The 23848-nt window shown below is 41.4% G+C and overlaps 1 protein-coding gene across 5 annotated transcripts in view; it reads left to right on the top strand.

Moving 5' to 3' along the window:
• The window catches only part of LOC121314051 (5'-AMP-activated protein kinase subunit gamma-2-like), a 162204-nt gene that overhangs the window by 113841 nt on the left and 24515 nt on the right, over positions 1-23848 (top strand). For 4 of the 5 annotated variants that reach the window (XM_041246841.1, XM_041246842.1, XM_041246843.1 and 1 more), the window contains 2 exons: positions 7587-7638; positions 14604-14713. In XM_041246841.1, coding sequence (XP_041102775.1) covers positions 7587-7638; positions 14604-14713 — 162 coding nt within the window. The remainder of the gene's footprint in view (positions 1-7586; positions 7639-14603; positions 14714-23848) is intronic. The other variant, XM_041246845.1, reaches the window with a different exon arrangement.

Here is a 23848-nt window from a genome sequence, read left to right as displayed (position 1 = left end):
TACAGACAGACACTACCAATTGCTCAGACAAGGCATGACTGCGCATGTTTGTTCTGGCCAGGTCATCGTGCAGCATGTGGCATAGATGAGTCGAGACGATACCTGGATATGATTTGCTCATTGCTGAGCTCCTCGTGTGTGTCGATGCCGCTGCACCCTTTCAGCATCTCTTCGCCTATGTCGGGGTTGCTGTTGCTGGGTGTGCCTTGCATCATTCACATCCACGTGTCGACGGACACGCTGCACTCTACCCACGTTTCCCATTGTTGCCTGTTTGTAGTCAGTGCTGGAATGGTAGTGTGCGCGGAGTTAACGCAGTCCTTTTACAAACCTGGTTTTGTGCTTGGCGCATACCTTCGAATATACCAGGATCACGCATATTGTCGGCCACTCCCCCCATATTGCGCAATCCATACATTTTATTTCTGCACAGCGCAGAATTGATTGTGACGCGCAAAGGACGTTTCGAATATGGCAACTTGGCACAATTTTGGCACAACGCCCTCTGCGTGGTTTGCAAACCTTTCGAATATCGGGGCCAGTGTGTCTTACCTGTGCTTTTACTCTGCTGTATTACACTTTGCTAAGCTCTTCAGAGGGGAGGCGCCTGGTTAGTATAGTTAATAATCCATTACATTCTGTCAGGGGCCGTTACCCGCTCACTGTCTGGATAGCATCTTGTGGTCTAATGTTAACCTGGTTTTAATATGCTAAGCCATTAGAAGGGTTAAATGAGGTGCCACATATTGTACTAAATGAGACATGAATATGGATCTGTCGTTTGACAGAACACACACTGTATAAATATCTGCCATGTAATATAGCACAGTGGTTGGGAAGGCCTGGTTAAAATATTATTAAAAGCTGTTTGATCTTGCACATGACAGTTGTCGTAGACGAGCTGGTAAATACCAAATAGATGTTTAAATAAATGGCTGTGCTTTTCTGCAACTAGCATAAACATTTTCTGACACGTTTACCCACGAATAGCCCTGAAGGCTGATAATGTTTCCATCTGCTTTGCCAGCTTTCGTCGTTGGACAGAATGAAATGCTGAGGTTTCAATGCACAGGCAGAGGTCGAGTCGTCTCTTATGGGTTTGTGGTGTCGACATGCACATGTGATAGTTATAGTTTTCCTTTCTCTTATCCCCACACTGCTGCAAACCTTGAAATCTAATTTTCGATTTTTCATCTGCAGCGGTTGTGTTCGCTTTAGCCCCAGGTATTTGCACTGGGAATTGGATTCCCTTGTTTGCTTTAGAAAGGGTGATTTAATGGCAGGTCCCGTGGTGGAGCTTATTAGATCTTCAGTTAGCGTTCACAGGATGCTTCCAGGGTTCAAGTGCAACAGAATTGATTTGCAGGAAACCAGAAACTATTGTGAAGAAAACTCGACATGCTTTTATGGAACTGATACACCCTGTCCATTAAGAAGCCATAAAAATGCTGATCTCTGGCAATGCCTGAAGTGTGGGTCTGCAATGCAACACTTTCCTGTACACACATAAGGGTGTCTTTTACTTTGTTTGAAATAAATTCATTAAAATGCCACACACCTGCAGATTATTTTAATCAATGCAGAAGCTAGCTTTCTAAACAGTGTGACTTTTTTTATTTTCACAGATGTCTCCTGAGAGAAAACTGTTTCTGAAATGCAAAATATACAGCTAACATTGTCAAGTCTTGCAGATCCCATAGATAAATTCATTTTTTGGGTGTTTTGGTGCACAGTACATTTCTTGTTAACGATCAGAGGTACAAATCAGTTGTATCAAAGGATTTTGGTCTTTACTACACACTTTACATGTAACGCTCAATGACTTTCAGACTTGATAAGCACCCTGTACAGAGAGCTGTACATGTTTTACACATTGTGTCATAGACTCTGCAGCTGCTGTCAGCATGCGTTTCATTATGATATCATGGGCAGGATTTTCAAAAGGTCGTAATTGATAACTTCAGTGTTAATCAACAACATTTTGGCATTTTCAAGCAGTCGTTATGCCCATTTCGGTGTAAATAATTGTGCTAATATGATTTCCAGAATTATGTTGATTTACAAAATAATGTTAATATCTTAATGAGCAGTGCTTCTTCCAACTATTTCTTTTGTTTGTGTGGGAATTTAAAAGGAAATCTGTGCTAATTGTCATAGATTATTATTAATTTGCACTTGGAAAAGGAGGGTTTTAATTAGTGAAATAGTACATAACTCACCATGAAACAAAAATTTAACAGACCATGTCTGTGATGCCGATGATGCAGAGAGAGAGTGTACAGGACCAGGGTTCATTTCTTACAGATTACCAAGATAATTCAATATTTGTAGTTATGAAAATATTTTCTATACTTGTGGTTATGAAGGAGATTTATTCGGTTATTTTAACCGTTTGTAGCCTTACAGGATGTTTGTTGTATTTCTGAAATGCTATGCCGTTATTTGCACCCAGTGTAATATTAATACCAAGAAATGATCAATGCAGCTGAAGCCTGTCTGAACTCTGGATACATACATTATATGACAGCGGACCTTACTGTAGATTTTATTTTAATTATACAAATACTAACCTAAGAGTGAATAATGAAATCTTGGTATAGAAAACGGCATACTAGATATTACAATAAAGTTTGCTGAGGTGATTGCGGATCTGCAATGCGTCCTTTATTTATTGCATTCATATAGTGTTTTTTATACAAAAGGGTCGCAAAGCACTAGTGGCAAAGTGGTTGATTGGGTGCAGGTGCAGGAGTGATGCTGTGTGTAATTTAGCAGACAGAGAGGTTTGTAATCCAGTATGGAAAAGGTTTTATTCTTTTATATCCAGGTCTGGTGACCAAATAGTAATCCCTGGCAATACACAACAATGTGTAGTGCACGGAGTCAGTAACAACAGGGTTGCAGTCCCAAATAATAAACGCAAATATCCATCCCACAATATACTAACACGGTCACCAGTCCTGGGTGTGTGCAGTAGTACTCGTGGTGGGTGATACAGGTTTATAAGTGACAATAGTGCAGTGCTGTTCCGGGTTTTGTCCTGGCCTTTGGCGACAGCTCCGGAACGTCTTAGCCATCTACCAATAACAAACAAGAACAATTATAGACAAAATAAACAAACACTTGCGATACTTTTAATCCCTGGGTCCTTTCTGGTTCAACTCGTAAACCAAAGTGAAGGAACAGATTGCATCTCTGTCCCCTTTTATGCCGTCACACATGACCCTTTGGTAAACGAGTGCAGTCGTCCCTCCAATCTGTGACTGACTCATCGTTTCCCTTCCGGGTCGGTGAGTTAATGCACAGGAGTTCCGCCCCCTATCTAGCTGATTTCCCTTGAACCCTGTGAAAGAACTGTCGGGCCAGCCTGTCCAAGGTACTCTGTTCTCGCTGCTTAGCGCCCTCACAGGTCTGGAGAAAGATTTACTACCAAGAGTCATTGTGTTTCTGTCACAGAGTCTTATTTCCATCCCTGACAGGAGCCAGTGAAAATGTTACTCAGCTGAAGCCAGTCCTTCATGTTTTCCACTGAAAGATCAATCTGTCTGACTTTGGCTCAAAGAAAGTGGTCCACAAAGGCCTCAGCTAACATGTGACTGGTCATGTACAAAATGAACACTGCCGTATTTATGTGTCTAATACCTAAGAATACACCATGTTGTTTGCATAAGCAGCCCTTGGACCCCCACATATAATCTGCTTATGTGAACAGGCTGGCTTTGCAGTGTGACGTCAGGCCAGGAAATGAATAAATGTCCACACCAGACTATGGTTTGTACCAAACAAGAAACAAAACAGTTATACAAAACAAAAGGCACGATGGTCAAAACAAACAGACACGGAACACAACAAGTATCGCGCTAGACTAAACTAGCAGGCGCAGCAATTGTTATCTGTTACCTCGTTTCCACGAACCTGCAGCACCGTGCTGGCATGGTTCTGTCACTGTTATGAAAGCATGACACATTGTTTCCATGATGTTTGTAAAAACTCATAGTGTACCCTGGCGTGTCAGCACCATGCCGTGCCAGCATCCTTTCTTACCCGATACTGGCACGGCACGGTAGTTACCCAGAGCCAGGGGTGTGTGGTGAGAATGTGTAACGAAACTGAAAAAATGTGGTAAACAAACAAAGAACTCCTTGGAAGGACTTTAAAATTAAAATGTTGATTAAAAACATGTTGAGAATATAAAGCAAAAGCAACTGAATACTGCCGTTAGGAACATTAGCCAACCGGAATACAAATACTTTCCTGGTTCTGTGAGGAAAAAAGAAAAGCATTTTGGCTTATATTGAAATGGAAGAGCGATAGAGGGAAAGTTACAGATTTGCACCAGCTGAAAAACAGCAATCATTTGTAGATTTGCTTGTTTTAATAATTGCAGAAAATGTTGCTATTACGCGATACTGTCCGTGAGACTGCTGTGTAAATAGTTCATTGATATTTTTATTCTGCTTTCGGTCATTTTCATTTTTTGTTCAGTAGTTCAATAATTCATAAATTTCTGTAAAAAAGATCAATAATTAATTTAAATGTAAACAAAATGTTCTTGTCAAAGAGTATTTATGCAAAACCAATGTGAATTTACAATATAACTTTATATAACTTAATATTGTTCTGCGTGATCATGTAAATCTTCTATAGCAGGCTTTAAGTTGTCTTTTAAGATTTTTTTTTTTTGCTGTGTTTTTTAATATAAAAAAAATGAAAACCATCGCTTAAACAAAATTAAAAAAAAATCTTGAGGCGTCTTCGATACCACGTGTTACCATGGTTACCATTGTCCGTATTGCATAATTTCTGTTATGTTCACAGATGTATATATTTCATGGGCATGCACTACAGTACATCAGTGAGGGATCAGGTATTAGAAGTGCCTCATACAGAATCCTCTAATTCACATATCGATGACAGTGATTGCACATGGCATGCACTACAGTACATCAATGAGGGATCAGGTATTAGAAGTGCCTCATACAGAATCCTCTAATTCACATATCGATGACAGTGATTGCACATGGCATGCACTACAGTACATCAATGAGGGATCAGGTATTAGAAGTGCCTCATACAGAATCCTGTAATTCACATATTGATGACAGTGATTGCACATGGCATGCACTACAGTACATCAATGAGGGATCAGGTATTAGAAGTGCCTCATACAGAATCCTCTAATTCACATATTGATGACAGTGATTGCACATGGCATGCACTACAGTACATCAATGAGGGATCAGGTATTAGAAGTGCCTCATACAGAATCTTCTAATTGATGACAGTGATTGCACATGGCATGCACTACAGTACATCAATGAGGGATCAGGTATTAGAAGTGCCTCATACAGGATCCTGTAATTCACATATTGATGACAGTGATTGCACATGGCATGCACTACAGTACATCAATGAGGGATCAGGTATTAGAAGTGCCTCATACAGAATCTTCTAATTGATGACAGTGATTGCACATGGCATGCACTACAGTACATCAATGAGGGATCAGGTATTAGAAGTGCCTCATACAGAATCTTCTAATTGATGACAGTGATTGCACATGGCATGCACTATTGTACTCTCAAGTGATAACTACAGACCTCATCGAGTCAAGGGTGGAAGCGTCTCCAAGTGAACTGGAGGTGGTTTTTAACCATGTAGGAGATTCTGCTCTGAATCACTAACAAAGTCAACCTTTTCTGATGCTTTTGCTACAAAATGATACATTTAATCCAGGGTGCTCAAGCCAGGGTTGATGTGGAGAAATCCCTATGGCAGTGTAAACATGTTCCCTCCTTCAGCTCTGGAATAAACCAGCAAGGCGTGCTGTTTATAGCAACGAACTGCAGTCATGCAGCTAATGGCTTCCAGAGGCTAGTTCATTTGTTTACAGGAAAGAATCATTTTTTTTTGGTTTTGTTTTGTGAGTTCATGCATTGGATAATGTTAAGTGTGTATTATTTGGTTGCAAAACTTATTATCACATGTTTTTTTATACATGTAAAAACGTTGGGAAGTGGGCTTTTTCAGCAATATATATATATATATATATATATATATATATATATATATATATATATATATATATATATATATACTCAGTGCCGGCCCATAAGTATTGGGACAGTGAAGTCAAAATTACTTTTTTTCTGTACACTCAAGCATTATGAAAATATGATTAAAAGATGAATATGAGGCAAAAGTACAGAATGTCACCATTCATGTCTGGTTGTTTCAACACACACGTTTTACCAACTAATAATAACAGCACTTTCAGAGTTCCATGCCCCTATTTTATGGGAGCATAAGTATTGGGACAATTCAACTTAAAGCAAATATAAGAAGTATAAAAGTGAGTATTTAGTCGCAAATACCTCGCATGCAATAACAGCAGCGAGTCTGCGACCCATTGACTATATATAGATAGATAGATAGATAGATAGATAGATAGATAGATAATTAATTAATTCTGTTTAAGGCTGTGCTTTTGTTTAATTAATAAAGTACTCCAGAATGCAAACAAGGGGTTAGCTAAGCTACATATATCTTTACTACTTCATTACTAATACTGTATTTTGGACTCTACCTTTGCAATATTACTTGACTATATCCAGAATACTGTATTATTATTATTATTATTATTATTATTATTATTATAGTAATACTATGATTTGTAATAGTGGGGGTAGATTAACTGACTGAGCAAAGTCGTATGTCGTTCAAATGTAATATGATTCTTCCTCGCGTACCAGAAAGTCAAACTCGAAATTGGGAGGCAGCTTACAAAGCGGTTGAGTCTGTTTGAACAGTCTGCGCTGAAAAAAACAAAACCACCTAAATTGTATCGACAAGCCCCAGGGCTTTGGGAAGAAGAAGAAACAGAAAACCGTGGTGTTTATTTTACTCCTATGAAGTAGTTAGTAACTGGGGCTTGCTTTTAGGCTGCCAGCGGCTGTACTTGTACATATTTCAATGTACGCTTTGTAGATACGAAGAGTTCTTGCAAATGCAGTTTACATTCAAAGCACGATCTTTTTCTACCCCGGTTGTGGTTTTTGGCATTGCCTTCCGCTGCATTGGGTAGCACGAATAAAGCAGGGGCATTGTTCGATAGGACTGCAGCGAGCTGGAGCGTTCCACTTGCACCCAGGTGCGGCTGGAGGGGGTCGGGCGGGTATTATACCTTTCATTAAAAAGGCAGACAGAACCGCACTACTCACAAGTGGTCACAGAACAAGTACATAGAAAATCAATTTGCAGTCACATGTTTTTTTATTTACACAAACGCAGCAGTTATTATTATTAACATTATTATTTGCGCTCCAAAGCAAAAAAACGTCACAGTTGTGTGAGTTGACTCGCCAGTCTCCGAGACGAGAAGGAGATGTAGGGTTTTGTTTTTGTTTTTTTTACTCTCTCTCTCTGAGTAAGGCATTATAAATCAAGCTCCATGGTGCTGCTGTCGCTTTTTGCTATTTCAACCTATGAAGAGGCCTGCGCGTTGGATTACTTCCGACATCACAGAGCTGTGCAGCGCCTGCGAGAGATGCAGAGGCTGACTGTGTCCCCTGCACTTGTCTCCACAGGTTCACGGGTTAGCAGAAGGCATGCTGGAGAAACTTGAGCTGGAGGATGAAGGTAAGCGCCTCGTCACTTTATAATTACGTGCATAACACATTGCAGCGCTGTAACCCTGATGGGGTAGACACAAAAGAGCATCAGACTTCGGGTAGTGTTGTTGTTGTTGTTGTTGTTTGTAATGAAGCTGTAAAGCGATTACCGTGACAAACGTACTGGAGAGGAACTTAAAAATCACTTGACAGGGTTCAGCAGAATCGCATGCTGGTAACGTCTAAGCTGAAGAAACCGCTGCATGAAACGTAGCCAGGTTGTGACCCTATTGCATTGCACTCTCTTGCACTATTGCACATATACAAATAACGGTATCGTTCGTAGGTACTACAGGTGCACCTTGCTGTTATTGGAGGAATTAGGCTTCTTTTTGGAGGTGGTATTATTCCTGTTTCAGAGATAGTCAGCTCAGTCTATCGATATATGCGCGTTTAAATGGAAACCGAGTAACTCGTTGTTCATTGTTTATGTATTTTTTGTTATGCAAACATCTTTAATTGTATATAGGTTAGTCAATGAATATTTCTATACATAATGTTAATTCATGTTTACGTGAACAGTATACACTTGCATTACGTTATTTAAACATTAATTAAAATGACATGAACTCCCCTTTGTGGGGTATTTTCAGAAATGGGGCAGTGACTATAGATTAATACACAGTATAGCATTACTGTACATGCTTTGTATTGTACGCGAAACGCAATACAAATCAATGCACATGAGTGATTTTCTTGCTATCGATACGCAGGTAATATTACCATTCGGGTTGCTGCTGGATTGCTGGATTATACATTGCTCGCTTAATGTGAGCACCAATGACCGCTGTCATCGTGTTCACTGTGGGGGGTTTGCAGTCTGTTTTACACCCGACCCAAGACGTAGTAGCGAGTCTTTGTAAAGATTCGCATAGCAGATGGTTTCCTCGATTGTTTCGTTGCACTTGTTTGGTGTGCTGCGCAAGGAGCGAGTTACCCCTCACAGGAGCATTACAATAACACCGGAGATACCACAGCGTGGATACAATATTGTGCCTGCAAACTACTCACTGAATGCACAGTTTAAAAAAACATGTTTGCTGGTGAATGTTTTACAACATTAGTAATGACTTCTTGCAATAGTGATCTGTTGACTGAATTGAACATCCTCTGCTTTCTCTCTGTGACCGATCTGGAGCGAGGGGCTGGTCTAAAATAGAATTGCTACTGGGCTGTAAAACATTTAAAACAACACAACACAGTGTCTGGAGACAATAGGAAGTGTTACTGGCAACACAGCCCATTTAGACCCCACTGTAACACTTAAGAGCCAGCCCTGCCTCTAGATCATTAGCTTGACCTTCCAGGGTTGTCTCTGCCAGCACTGTGACTCAGACATGCTTTCCAGTAACAGCCCTCTGCACTGAGCTGTTAAACCCTCAAGACTGCTGAGGTGAATGCGCTCTGCTCAGAACTCCTTGCAGGGATATTCCAACAGCTGTGGCCAAAAGGCTTGCACCCCCTATATAGAATTAACTTATCTTACTTCATAAGGATTTATTATGCTTTTTTTTGTGCACACACACACACGCACCCGCCCCCCGAAATATAACTCACAGCATTTTCATAATTGTATCTTTTTTTCTAATTTTTGTTATGGTATTTTTTACCAGAGAGCAATTGTACTTTCTTACTGTCTGTAAGCTGAAAATTTAGTTTCTGTCTTGAAATTGCTGGCCCATGTTTACTATTGCATCCAGTATTTAATTGCTTCAGAAATACACAAAGTTGTTGTGTGCATGTATACCCCATACAGAGAGCAGCAGCTGGTGATCTAGCTTCCCCATTTGCATTTGTGTGCTATAGAGTCATCTCTATTTGCAGTGTTGCAGATAGCAGCAGCTAGAAATAGTGGAACAACCTCTTTGCTTTGTTCTTCTGAAGCAAGTATGCTAGCCCCTTCTGTTGGTCCTGCTAAAGCTAATTCTATCAGTGAGTTTACAGCGGCATGCTGTAACTCCTCTGAGCCGTCCAGTGTGATAGTTTAGAAGAATTCACCCAAAGTTTAGTTTAGTACTCCACGTGGGACTTAACTTTTTATTTCATTTCTGTAAATAATAAAAACGGCACGAAAGTGCTTGAAAACTTCAATCCTTTGTTGGGTCCAGTGTTTTAAAGGGGCAAACGAGCCCGAGTTAGTTCAAATCTTTCACACAAGTCCCAAGGCATGTCTAATTATACTTTATGAAATACAGTTAGATCTCTTTTTCCCCTAGTTTTAGTGTATTCATTATTAATACATTGTTTTCATCGAGTTCTTGTATTTTTTTATTTTCCTTTCATACCAAGCTAAGAATAGACCAGAGGGATACAGACAGTCATTGTCTCTTGGGATTGTCTGACAGATTATGGAATTTGAGATACTGGGATAGAGGCAGCAGCCCATTAAAATGTATTACTGAGGTTGCACCCTGTGTCCTCTGAAGTTCAGGAACTGAATTATAGAAAGACCTCCATCTCAGAGTTGCAGCTCTGTTTTATTTTTACATGTATTTATGTGTTTATGTTGTTTGATAATTCACTGATGATGAAACTAGAAAATCTTTAAAAGGTGGATATACAAATTAAATATATTAAATATTCTGTTTTTCAGGTAAGCGTTTAAATATTTAGGAACATTTGCTGTATAATAACATGATAGTTGCGATTTACATAAGCCATTTTTTACCGTGAAAACAATACAACCCTAGTTCTTTGTTATGTACATACGACAGTCAGGTCAAATAAAGTGAGTAACCCATGCTACCCTACCCAAAGGAAAAGGTGCGATTCCCAGACCGTTTTCCTCCGCTATAGGGTACTGTGACACTGAGAAACATGTAGGAATAAGAGGAGGCCGTTCAGCCAGTCTATGCTTCTCTGATTCTAGTAGCTGATTGATCTCAAAACTTTGTCAAGTTGGGTCTTTAAGGATACCAGTAATTTTGCATTGACGTCATGACTAGGTAACTCATGTCAAATCTTGAGCACTCACTCTGTGTGAAGTGTCTCCTACCCTCTGCCTTAAGTCCATCTCCACTTCATTTCCAGTTGTGGCTGCTTTCTGTGTTGTGCTTAACTTTGTCAGCTTACCCCCTAATTCTTCTTTGTTCTAGGCAACTGTTCTGTTTGCCTTTTTTGGTTGCTTCCTCACAAGAAAACCAGTTCATTATGATTCAGTGTTGTAGTGTAAACCAGAAGAAAACTGTCTTTAGAAGCATGTTTGTCTCTGTAATTGGAAAAGCTTGAGTTTCTAAATCTACAGTAATTCCAGAAGAAATCTTTGATATGCATTTTAACTGTGTCTTTCTCAGTGTCTTTAGTTTCAATATTCCTTCAAAGTGTTTTTCAGTTTTACTACATGTTGTGCTACTGGCTATTTTGAAGATATGGATAAGACAGGTCAATCACGTCCAGTTCCAGTCAGTGTAGTCCACATCGCCACACGTCACTGACGTGCATGAAGGTACTTGTTGTATCGACCATAGACTGGTTCCAGTTCGCACATTCGAGCTGTCCTTACTACTTTTCGTCAATGGTATGAAAAGCAGTCCCTTGACTTGCCGACTATAACTCACAGCCTGAAATTGAGGTGAAAACAGTCATGTGCGTTAACTCCACTTTGTCAAGTACCACACGCATGCTGAACAATCGTGCACAGACTGGCTTGTGTTCTGTTCTTCTGCACAGAGGGAACATGTAGGGTACATTGATACTGCAGGTGTTCCTTACTGTGGAATAGGGGTAGTTTAGAAAGGAGCAGTAATGAAGGACAATGGGAGGGTATGGGGTGGAGAAGGGAGGGGAGGGGAACCCACTTTAGGGAAAGCAAAGTGTTCTTGCCTCAGCTGTTGTTTCTACGGGTTCAACCTGAATTAAAAAAAAAAAAAAAAAGGGCCACCTGTATTTACTGAGTTGAATTCCATTCATGCATCGTATAAACATGTGTATTTATACAGTGTCTCAAGGCCTACTTCTAGCCAGTTCTGAAAGCGGTCAGTCCTGTTGTCATTATACAGTAAGCAAGGTTATCTGTGCTGTTTGCTAGCACCGTTCTTTTTCTAGAGTGTAGCGCTTGTTGTCACTGACAGGAACAGGCCTGTAATTGTGTTAATGTCTAAGCAGTCCATGACAGTTAGGGAGCAGTAAACTGTTCCAGCAATGAAAGGCATTGGAACGCTTTGCATCCGGAACACGGAGCTCAAGCAGGTGCTGTAAGATTCCAAATAAAACCTCCACAGGACTGTGCCAGACACCAGGGACCCATGGCTTGAAGAGAAACTGTGTGGATGTGATCCCTGCTGGATTGTTAGTTGTGAAGTTACTTATCCCTACCTGGGATGGCATCATCCTTGCGAATGGGATACTTTGTAGTGGAGACAGTCATATGTGCTGGGTATCTCACTTCATAGATTTCTCTGCATATCTAGAAAAGCTGCTTATCCGATTGTCATTGAAACTTATTTTGCATAACTTTGTAGCGTGCTGTCCATCTGCACATCCATCCGTCTGCACGTCACACATAGACTTTTCTAAGTGAGAAGCACGTATAAAGTTGTCATGCAACTTGGTATTATTAACATTATTTAGTATAAGTATTTGCCATGATCAGCTATAGGGGGTTCTGCCTGTCCTATCAACCAGCTGTCTGTGTGCCACACATACATTTGTATCTCTGGTAAGTCGTCTTCTGTATGTACTGTTGATTGTGGATTGTGATCATCTTCTTTATCACACTGGTAGCTCTAATTTTTAGTATACAGATGTGGCAGGGGTACATGCTGCTGACAGTTACTAGGGGTGTAACGATTCCTCGTACTTTCTTTACATGATCTACTGTATTGTAATAGAGGTAGGGACTGTATCGCATGTATTGTGATGCAAGACCCAGAGCACGCATGTCTAATTGTAGCTCACCAATGAAGAATGAAGTGTTTTATAGTTTTATGAATACATACTCTCCCTAACTCATTTAAGACAGGCCAACATTACATGATCATTTGCTCTTACTGTGCATCACACCAGTAGCCTATCAGCACCATCACATGTATCAGCACACTCCTATCGCTTCTTGTAGATTGTGATTTGGATGGTATCAGGGTATTAGTCTGTCATTACAGCCCTGCTTGTGGGATTCTATCGCTTCTTGTAGATTGTGATTCGGATGGTATTAGGGTATTAGTCTGTCATTACAGCCCTGCTTGTGGGATTCTATCGCTTCTTGTAGATTGTGATTCGGATGGTATCAGGGTATTAGTCTGTCGTTACAGCCCTGCCTGTGGGATTCTATCGCTTCTTGTAGATTGTGATTCGGATGGTATCAGGGTATTAGTCTGTCATTACAGCCCTGCTTGTGGGATTCTATCGCTTCTTGTAGATTGTGATTCGGATTGTATCAGGGTATTAGTCTGTCGTTACAGCCCTGCCTGTGGGATTCTATCGCTTCTTGTAGATTGTGATTCGGATGGTATTAGGGTATTAGTCTGTCATTACAGCCCTGCTTGTGGGATTCTATCGCTTCTTGTAGATTGTGATTCGGATGGTATTAGGGTATTAGTCTGTCGTTACAGCCCTGCTTGTGGGATTCTATTGTTTCCTTCTGTGTGGATACTGCACACACTGTGTTTGTAGTTCATCTTTTTTTTTTAACTGGAACTGTTTGCTAATAACCAGTAAAACCAGTCTCCTGTGAGTGGCTGTGGAAACATGACTGTACAAGTCTGTCTAAGGTGTTCTCATCTTCTCTAAATATTTACTATCCCTTGCATCTGAAAAGCAGCCTCGATTGAACCTTGTTAGGCATGTTGTTGGATTTTTGGACGCTCTCTTTTGGTTGTCCTTTCCTAGGATACCGCTGTGTTCATATACTGTAGCACTAGTAGGTGCAGGAATTTAAACACAGACTTCTTTCAATACGTCAAGCTGGTCTGTTTCTTATTAGGGCTGCACTTCGGATGGTATCAGGGTATTAGTCTATCGTTACAGCCAAATAGTTTGTCATTTGTTTACTTTTGCCCACAGCTTCTTGCATTAATTGTGATTGTATTGTATCTGTTTAGCTTTAGCCTTGTACGGCTGCAGTGCAGTGATTGTTATGTAAAGCTCTAAAATACTGCACACACTGTGTTTGTAGTTCATCTTTTTTTTTTAACTGGAACTGTTTGCTAATAACCAGTAAAACCAGTCTCCTGTGAGTGGCTGTGGAAACATGACTGTACAAGTCTGTCTAAGGTGTTCTCATCTTCTCTAAATATTTACTGAAATCCCTTGCATCTGAAAAGCAGCCTCGATTGAACCTTGTTAGGCATGTTGTTGGATTTTTGGACGCTCTCTTTTGGTTGTCCTTTCCTAGGATACCGCTGTGTTCATATACTGTAGCACTAGTAGGTGCAGGAATTTAAACACAGACTTCTTTCAATACGTCAAGCTGGTCTGTTTCTTATTAGGGCTGCACTTCGCTGGTCTTTGTTCAGAATGCTATTCAAAACAGGCTTGTTCATTGAACTGAGGAAAGCCAAATAGTTTGTCATTTGTTTACTTTTGCCCACAGATCTTGCATTAATGAGTGAAGTCAGCCATGTATTGTATGGTTTGTTTAGCTTCTAAGCCTTGTACGGCTGCAGTGCAGTGATTGTTATGTAAAGCTGTAAAAGTTTAAAGGGTGTAATGCTAAAATTGTTGACCTTTTATAACTCTTCAAAAAGTTTCATCTCTTCCAAAGTGTAAACTGCAGTTGAATACTGTTTCTGAGAATCTAGTTGAAATTTGAATACATACCATTATTAGAAAACATTTGAATGCAGATGTGTAGCTTTACTTTTGTATTTGCATTAATGACCCTGTTTAGACTGTATGACTGATAGGACACTTCAAGGGAATGACCCTGCATTAATTAGTGTGTTAACTTCTGTTGCCGTTCACATAATTTGCTTTTATCATGTGTTTGACTTGCAGCTGTTGAAGAACCAGAAAGTGATATTTACATGAGGTTTATGAAGTCACACAAGTGCTATGACATCGTGCCGACCAGCTCCAAGCTTGTTGTCTTTGACACTACATTGCAAGTAAGTGTGTTTCACATTGTTGTATTCATTATTATTATATTGGTGATGGTTCAGATTCCTGTTACAGTCTGAGATACAGATGTTGTTAAAGTTAATCCTTTAGAAATGGCTTGAAAGCAATAAAGAAAAGAACAGTGTCATGCATTTGACCATTTGTGGCTACGTGTTCCTTTTATATTACTGTTTAAAATTCCTTGCATGTGTGGCCTAGTAAAGCCAGTGATTTTAAATAATTTGCCTATTTTGACAATTGTCCAAGAATGTCACTTATGGTGGTTTGATTTTATATGCACAACAAATCAAAACAACACAAGCAATGGGGTGCTCTAATAACTGTGCACACGACTGAGCTACAGAAGCAATGGGGTGCTCTAATAACTGTGCACACGACTGAGCTACAGAAGCAATGGGGTGCTCTAATAACTGTGCACACGACTGAGCTACAGAAGCAATGGGGTGCTCTAATAACTGTGCACACGACTGAGCTACAGAAGCAATGGGGTGCTCTAATAACTGTGCACACGACTGAGCTACAGAAGCAATGGGGTGCTCTAATAACTGTGCACACGACTGAGCTACAGAAGCAATGGGGTGCTCTAATAACTGTGCACACGACTGAGCTACAGAAGCAATGGGGTGCTCTAATAACTGTGCACACGACTGAGCTACAGAAGCAATGGGGTGCTCTAATAACTGTGCACACGACTGAACTACAGAAGCAATGGGGTGCTCTAATAACTGTGCACACGACTGAGCTACAGAAGCAATGGGGTGCTCTAATAACTGCTCTAATAACTGTGCACACGACTGAGCTACAGAAGCAATGGGGTGCTCTAATAACTGTGCACACGACTGAGCTACAGAAGCAATGGGGTGCTCTAATAACTGTGCACACGACTGAGCTACAGAAGCAATGGGGTGCTCTAATAACTGTGCACACGACTGAGCTACAGAAGCAATGGGGTGCTCTAATAACTGTGCACACGACTGACACTACAGAAGCAATGGGGTGCTCTAATAATATGTGCACACGACTGAGCTACAGAAGCAATGGGGTGCTCTAATAACTGTGCACACGACTGAGCTACAGAAGCAATGGGGTGCTCTAATAACTGTGCACACTTAAACCAGCTTTAAAAGCAACCTGAGCTACAGAAGCAATCCTTCTTGTCCTCTGCATTCCTGCTCTCCCGATCCCTGATCTTGTTTAAGTGTGCCACATTATGTTCAAATAAATATGGTTGTATTGAGCAGGGATGGTTCTGGGAAGAGGGACTACCCTATATTGTTGTTTGAATGTGGTTGTTTAGGATATTCGTTTGCACAGTGTTTAGAGCTACAGACAATTTGTCAAAGAAAACTGCTCCAGAGCAGACTTGTGCACACTTAGTGAGCTACAGCTTAAGACAATGGGGTAATTACATAATGATGAATATGCACATTTATTTAATTACTGGATGGAAAAGTTGCTGGAAGTAGTTCATTTATGATTTTATTGTAAATTTGTACACTACACAATACAGACACTAGACTGTATACTTAAGCCTTGGGGTGCTCTAATAACTGTGCACATAACTGATTGAACAGTTTCAGTGCCTTTCTCTCTCCCCCTGCCTCCTCTGCTTGCTTGCATTCTACTGAGCTACAGCTTCCAATGGGGTGCTCTAATAACTGTGCCTCCTCTGCTTGCTTGTGTTCTACTCTCTTCCCCTGCCTCCTCTGCTTGCTGTTCACACGACTGCACTGTCTCCTCTGCTTGCTTAAGAAAACAACATATGGAGTTAATGTGGCGTTATCTACTACTAGTAGGGGCAGAGTGTTGCAGGGAGACATGTTTCCAGTTACACTCTAGTGAGGCCACAGTGGTGATTTTAAAAGAAATATCAGTTGAGATAACTGATATTTCATACCCATACTTTCAGTCCTTTAGGATTGCCTCTGCTTTTATCTGAGCCAGCTCTGAAATGCTTTGACAGCCAGGAAGAGCTTTTAGTCCATTGTGTTATCTGCTGCGCCCCCCCTTAAACCAGCTTTAAAAGCAAAGTCCTGCTGGACGGATAGGAGCTCAACAGGCTTCTTCATTTCCTTCTTGTCCTCTGCATTCCTGCTTTCTCCCGATCCCTGATCTTGTTTGAAGTAGTGAGCCACATTATGTTCAAATAAATATGGTTGTATTGAGCAGGGATGGTTCTGGGAAGAGGGACTACCCTATATTGTTGTTTGAATGTGGTTGTTTAGGATATTCGTTTGCAGTGTTGTTAGATACCATTTTTACAGACATATTTGTCAAAGAAAACTGTTCCAGAGCAGATTTTCTTGTTTGCATTTCACTTAGTTTTCATTTCATGCTTAAGACATTTTTTGTAATTACATAATGATGAATATAGTCATTTATTTAATTACTGGATGGAAAAGTTGCTGGAAGTAGTTCATTTATGATTTTATTGTAAATTTCCTACACTACTTAAAACCCAATACAGACATGCCGTTCCTTTTTTTATTGTTTTTTTTAGACTGTATACTTAACCCTTTCAGCATTGCTTGTGTTCTTTCTCTCTCCCCCTGCCTCCTCTGCTTGCTTGTGTTCTACCTCTCTTCCCCTGCCTCCTCTGCTTGCTTGTGTTCTCTCTCTCTCCCCCTGCCTCCTCTGCTTGCTTGTGTTCTACCTCTCTTCCCCTGCCTCCTCTGCTTGCTTGCTTGCCTCCTCTGCTTGCTTGTGTTCTCTCGCTCTCCCCCTGTCTCCTCTGCTTGCTTGTGTTCTATCTCTCTCCCCTGCCTCCTCTGCTTACTTGTGTTCTATCTCTCTCCCCCTGCCTCCTCTGCTTGCTTGTGTTCTATCTCTCTCCCCCTGCCTCTTCGTCCTGCTTGCTTGTGTTCTATCTCTCTCCCCCGCCTCCTTTGCTTGCTTGTGTTCTATCTCTCTCCCCCTGCCTCCTCTGCTTGCTTGTGTTCTATCTCTCTCCCCCTGCCTCCTCTGCTTGCTTGTGTTCTCTCTCTCTCACCTGCCTGCCTCCTCTGCTTGCTTGTGTTCTGTCTCTCTCCCCCTGCCTCCTCTGCTTGCTTGTGTTCTATCTCTCTCCCCCTGCCTCCTCTGCTTGCTTGTGTTCTATCTCTCTCCCCCTGCCTCCTCTGCTTGCTTGTGTTCTATCTCTCTCCCCCTGCCTCCTCTGCTTGCTTGTGTTCTATCTCTCTCCCCCTGCCTCTTCCTCTGCTTGCTTGTGTTCTTCTCTCTCCTCCTGCCTCCTCCTGCTTGCTTGTGTTCTATCTCTCTCCCCCTGCCTCCTCTGCTTGCTTGTGTTCTATCTCTCTCTCCCTGCCTCCTCTGCTTGCTTGTGTTCTATCTCTCTCTCCCTGCCTCCTCTGCTTGCTTGTGTTCTATCTCTCTCTCCCTGCCTCCTCTGCTTGCTTGTGTTCTACCTCTCTCCCCTGTCTCCTCTGCTTGCTTGTGTTCTATCTCTCTCCCCCTGCCTCCTCTGCTTGCTTGTGTTCTACCTCTCTTCCCCTGCCTCCTCTGCTTGCTTGTGTTCTATCTCTCTCTCTCCCCCTGCCTCCTCTGCTTGCTTGTGTTCTATCTCTCTCCCCGCCTCCTCTGCTTACTTGTGTTCTATCTTTCTCCCCCTGCCTCCTCTGCTTGCTTGTATTCTATCTCTCCTCCTGCTTCCTCTTGCTTGCTTGTGTTCTATCTCTCTCCACCTGCCTCTTTGTCCTGCTTGCTTGTGTTCTATCTCTCTCCCCCTGCCTCCTTTGCTTGCTTGTGTTCTATCTCTCTCCTGCTGCCTCTTCGTCCTGCTTGCTTGTGTTCTGTCTCTCTCTCTCTCCCCCTGCCTCCTGCTTGCTTGTGTTCTATCTCTCTCCCCCTGCCTCCTCTGCTTGCTTGTGTTCTATCTCTCTCCCCCTGCCTCCTCTGCTTGCTTGTGTTCTATCTCTCTCCCCCTGCCTCCTCTGCTTGCTTGTGTTCTATCTCTCTCCCCCTGCCTCTTCTTCCTGCTTGCTTGTGTTCTATCTCTCTCCCCCTGCCTCCGTCCTGCTTGCTTGTGTTCTATCTCTCTCCCCCTTGCTTGTGTTCTCTCTCTCTGCTTGCTTGTGTTCGCTTAACTTCCTCTCTCCTCCTCTATCTCTCTCCTCCTGCTTCCTTTGCTTGCTTGTGTTCTATCTCTCTCCTCCTGCCTCTTTGTCCTGCTTGCTTGTGTTCTATCTCTCTCCCCCTGCCTCCTCTGCTTGCTTGTGTTCTATCTCTCTCCCCCTGCCTCCTCTGCCTGCTTGTGTTCTCTCTCCCCTGCCTCCTCTGCTTGCTTGTGTTCTGTCTCTCTCCCCCTGCCTCCTCTGCTTGCTTGTGTTCTCTCTCCACGTCTCCTCTGCTTGCTTGTTTTCTTTCCCCCTGCCTTCCTCTGCTTGCTTGTGTTCTACCTCTCTCTCCCTGCCTCCTCTGCTTGCTTGTGTTCTACCTCACTCTTGCTGTCTCCTCTGCTTGCTTGTGTTCTACCTCTCTCTCCCTGCCTCCTCTGCTTGCTTGTGTTCTACCTCACTCTTGCTGTCTCCTCTGCTTGCTTGTGTTCTACCTCTCTCTCCCTGCCTCCTCTGCTTGCTCTCTCTGCTTGCTCCTCTGCTTGCTGTTCTCTCTCCCCCTGTCTCCTCTGCTTGCTTGTGTTCTACCTCTCTCTCCCTGCCTCCTCTGCTTGCTTGTGTTCTACCTCTCTCTCCCTGCCTCCTCTGCTTGCTTGTGTCTCTCTCTCCCCTGCCTCCTCTGCTTGCTTGTGTTCTACCTCTCTCTCCCTGCCTCCTCTGCTTGCTTGTGTTCTCTCCCCCCCGCCTCCTCTGCTTGCTTGTGTTCTACCTCTCCCGTCTCCTTGTCCTGCTTGTGTTTTGTGTGCCAGTGTTTCAAGTAATCGTGCAGCTTGCACGTACTGTAACTGATCCCCATTCCTCACAGATCTGTATACAGATAATCCATCGCAGCTCAGTGACAGCACAAGATTGCCTCATTAAAACACCATTGATGTGTTTATAGAGCTGCAGACAGAAAGCTATCAACTCCTTCAGTGCCATCAAAGAAAATAAAGGGAAGCCAATGCAACAGAACTACAGTATTACAGGGAAAGAAAATGAAAGGAAACTCTGCTATCCCTTTATAATTTTTTATCCACGGATTCATGATGTACACTTTGAACTAGAAACTATGTGTGTGTTTGCGTGTCTGTGTCTATCTCTGTGTCTCTCTGTGTGCATGTCTTTGTGTCTGTCTTTTTGTCTTTGTGTCTGTCTACATGTCTTTGTCTGGTTGTCTGTGCATGTGTGTCTGTTGATTTGAGCAGATAGAACCCAACCCTGTTAAATGTCACCGTTACCTGTTCCCCTCTCATCCAGACGAACGTTTGAACGGGTTTCTAGACTTAACAGTTTTTCAAAGAGTAACAATAAACCTTTTCAACTTACAAAGTGACAAATAAGCACTCTAACTTCAAATGTGAACTATCACTATCAACCCTGTTTTGATGTCTTTCTATAACAACTTGAATCATGACTTGTCTAAAAATGATCTGCAATAAATACATCTGTTTAATTTGTCAATTAGTGTTGTTTGTTTATATATATGTAGGTATTTTAAAGGTGTCCGTGAATTAACAAAAAACATCCCCAGTTTTTCACTCGATAAATCTGGTAACCGTATGAAAAGACGAATGCTGCAGATACACTGGCAGCTGGGTGCTGGTAAGAGAACTCTGAGATTTTTTATCAGATTCATCCTTTTTGAAATGCAGATCAGCACACCAGGCTAGTGAGCAGGGCAGAGATGCTTCTCTTCACACTGAACATCTGCTGTTGTGAGTTTTGTGCAGGGTTTGCAGACAAACCGAAACTAGCCAAGTCAGACAGTTTCGATAAACGTTTTAAGACAACCCGTGTAATCTTAGTCACTTTCTTCTTCACTTTCACGTTCTTTGCGCTGCCAGGTAGCAGCTCATGTATAAGGAAACGCTGACAACCTGTGCATAAAAACAGAATTAGGAAACCTGACGGCTGTGAAAAGCAGATGGCCCAGTCGGTATCCAGCACCTCCTGCTGTTTTGCTGGTAACTATACAGGACAGATCTGCCAAGGTGACTAGTATTTTATCTTATTAGCACTACCTTCTTACATTTCAGTACAACCTATTCATGTGTGCATAAACAACCAAGTTATCATGGAAGGATGTTTTAAAATCCATGTGAAATCCAGTTAGAAAAAAGTTATGATCTAAAATGAGACCCAGCAAAGAAACTGTGCATCAGTGTTCCGTGCACTCTTCTACATCACAGTGCACAGATCGGCACTCTGTTTAAACTGTATTTATAGAGGGCTTTGCTCATATTGAGATGGATTTCCAGCCATCATACAAAATGTGGTTCTTCACAAGTCACTTCTCTTCATAATAATGAGCAGCATGTGTATGGGTCATTCTACGGAAAGGGGACAAATTAGGGTTCCAAAAAATTGAGAAATTGATGTGATATTTTTTTTAGTGAAACAACCAAAATTAAATAAATAAATAAATCTTATCTGCATATAACAACATAACTCAGCCGAGCGGAAATTTTAATGTATTTTTTATATATTCTTATTCAAAAATGTTTTAGCACATAAATCTGTCATCACTGTAACACAACTAGAAACCATTGTTTAAAGAGAAATATACATAAAATCGATTAGGCATTATAACATTACACATCAGTGAAAATATTTATTTCATTTTTCAAAATATAAACTTTAATTTTCATATTTCTTGACTAATAAAATTAAAGTTACACTTAGCTTCGGGCACTTTTGTCAGGTTTTGTACTGATATTTTTAATATAAAAATATGTCCACAATGATTAAAAGTATACCAAACTCTTATTGTTTAAAATATAATCCATTGCTAATATAACTTTCACTCCTGCCAATGCAGCTGCAGTCTTATTCGCTAAAATAACTATTGTTACAGTAATGACAGTACAGTGACGGTAATGATATTAGTGACGGTAATGACAGTACAGTTACAGTAATGACAGTACAGTGACAGTAATGACAGTACAGTTACAGTAATGACAGTACAGTTACAGTAATGACAGTACAGTGACAGTAATGACAGCTTGTGACGGTAGTGACAGTACAGTGACAGTAATGACAGCTAGTGACGGTAGTGACAGTACAGTGATGGTAATGACAGTACAGTTACAGTAATGACAGCTTGTTACAGTAATGACAGTACAGTGACAGTAATGACAGCTTGTTACAGTAGTGACAGTACAGTGACAGTAATGACAGTACAGTGACAGTAATGACAGCTTGTGACGGTAGTGACAGTACAGTGATGGTAATGACAGCTTGTTACAGTAGTGACAGTACAGTTACGGTAATGACAGTACAGTGACAGTAATGACAGCTTGTTACAGTAATGACAGTACAGTGACAGTAATGACAGCTTGTTACAGTAGTGACAGTACAGTTACAGTAATGACAGTACAGTGACAGTAATGACAGTACAGTGACAGTAATGACAGCTTGTGACGGTAGTGACAGTACAGTGATGGTAATGACAGCTTGTTACAGTAGTGACAGTACAGTTACGGTAATGACAGTACAGTGACAGTAATGACAGCTTGTTACAGTAGTGACAGTACAGTTACAGTAATGACAGTACAGTTACAGTAATGACAGTACAGTGACAGTAATGACAGCTTGTTACAGTAATGACAGTACAGTGACGGTAATGACAGCTTGTTACAGTAGTGACAGTACAGTTACAGTAATGACAGTACAGTGACAGTAATGACAGCTTGTTACAGTAATGACAGTACAGTTACAGTAATGACAGCTTGTGACAGTAATGACAGTACAGTGACGGTAATGACAGCTTGTTACAGTAGTGACAGTACAGTTACAGTAATGACAGTACAGTGACGGTAATGACAGCTTGTTACAGTAGTGACAGTACAGTTGACAGTAATGACAGTACAGTGACGGTAATGACAGCTTGTTACAGTAGTGACAGTACAGTTACAGTAATGACAGCAGTTGTTACAGTACAGTGACAGTAATGACAGTTACAGTAGTGACAGTACAGTTACAGTAATGACAGTACAGTGACGGTAGTGACAGCTTGTTACAGTAGTGACAGTACAGTGACAGTAATGACAGTACAGTGATGGTAATGACAGCTTGTTACAGTAGTGACAGTACAGTTACAGTAATGACAGTACAGTGACAGTAGTGACAGTACAGTTACTGTAATGACAGCTTGTTACAGTAATGACATTACAGTGAGAGTAATTTAATTTAAACCGTGATTTAAAATAAATATGTAAAGAAATAAACCATTTATAGTGACACTACACAGATTCCAAAATAGGTTTTATTGGAAATCGTAAAACACAATGGGGCTGATATAAGAATAGGTGTAGTGCATTGGCTGCAAAATCTTGATTGCCGAGCGGCCACGCAATTATTTTACACTGTGGCCTATGTAAAGTTAAGAGCAATGCAAATTCCTCAGCACGCACACACAGTGAGCTGCAATCATGATAACGAGGGTCACAGTGAGCACTGCCCGTGCGTCGGGGTATTTACATCCCAGAGGTGAGGCGAGTTAGGAGTGCAGAGAGCAGTGGGTGTGTATGACATTTGTGGAGCACGAAAATCAAAGCAAACTAAATAATATGTTCGAGGAAGGGCGGCAAAGTCCTCTTGCCACACGGAGAAGGTTTCTTTTTGTTGTTGTCATGAGCGGTGTGTCTTACGACACATTCACTTGCCGCATCGCGTCCGGTGTGTAGAGGCCTTTACTCTAAATAACAGTATAAATACAGTAAAGCATTAGGATATGCACTGCCTGGCCACTTTATTGTGTGCGTTTCAATCCTGTTGGATTTGGTGGGGTTGATCATTTCACCTTGAATAACCCACTTACTGAATAAATATTGTGGCATTGTTAAATAGATCAAAATATTTATAAGATATATTAACAGGCAAATATTTCAATTACAAGGCCATCTTACAAGGGAATATGCCCTCAATCCATCCCTCGCTCCTCCCCATTCTGAGTGGCGTGGTGGCACCCAAACAATACATTCAACACATACACAAGACAAGACAGACGAGACAAACAGCAGGACAGCA

Source organism: Polyodon spathula, chromosome 4 (assembly GCF_017654505.1).
Source record: "Polyodon spathula isolate WHYD16114869_AA chromosome 4, ASM1765450v1, whole genome shotgun sequence".
NCBI classification, from domain to species: Eukaryota; Metazoa; Chordata; class Actinopteri; order Acipenseriformes; family Polyodontidae; genus Polyodon; species Polyodon spathula.
This window is presented reverse-complemented; position numbering and strand designations above follow the sequence as displayed.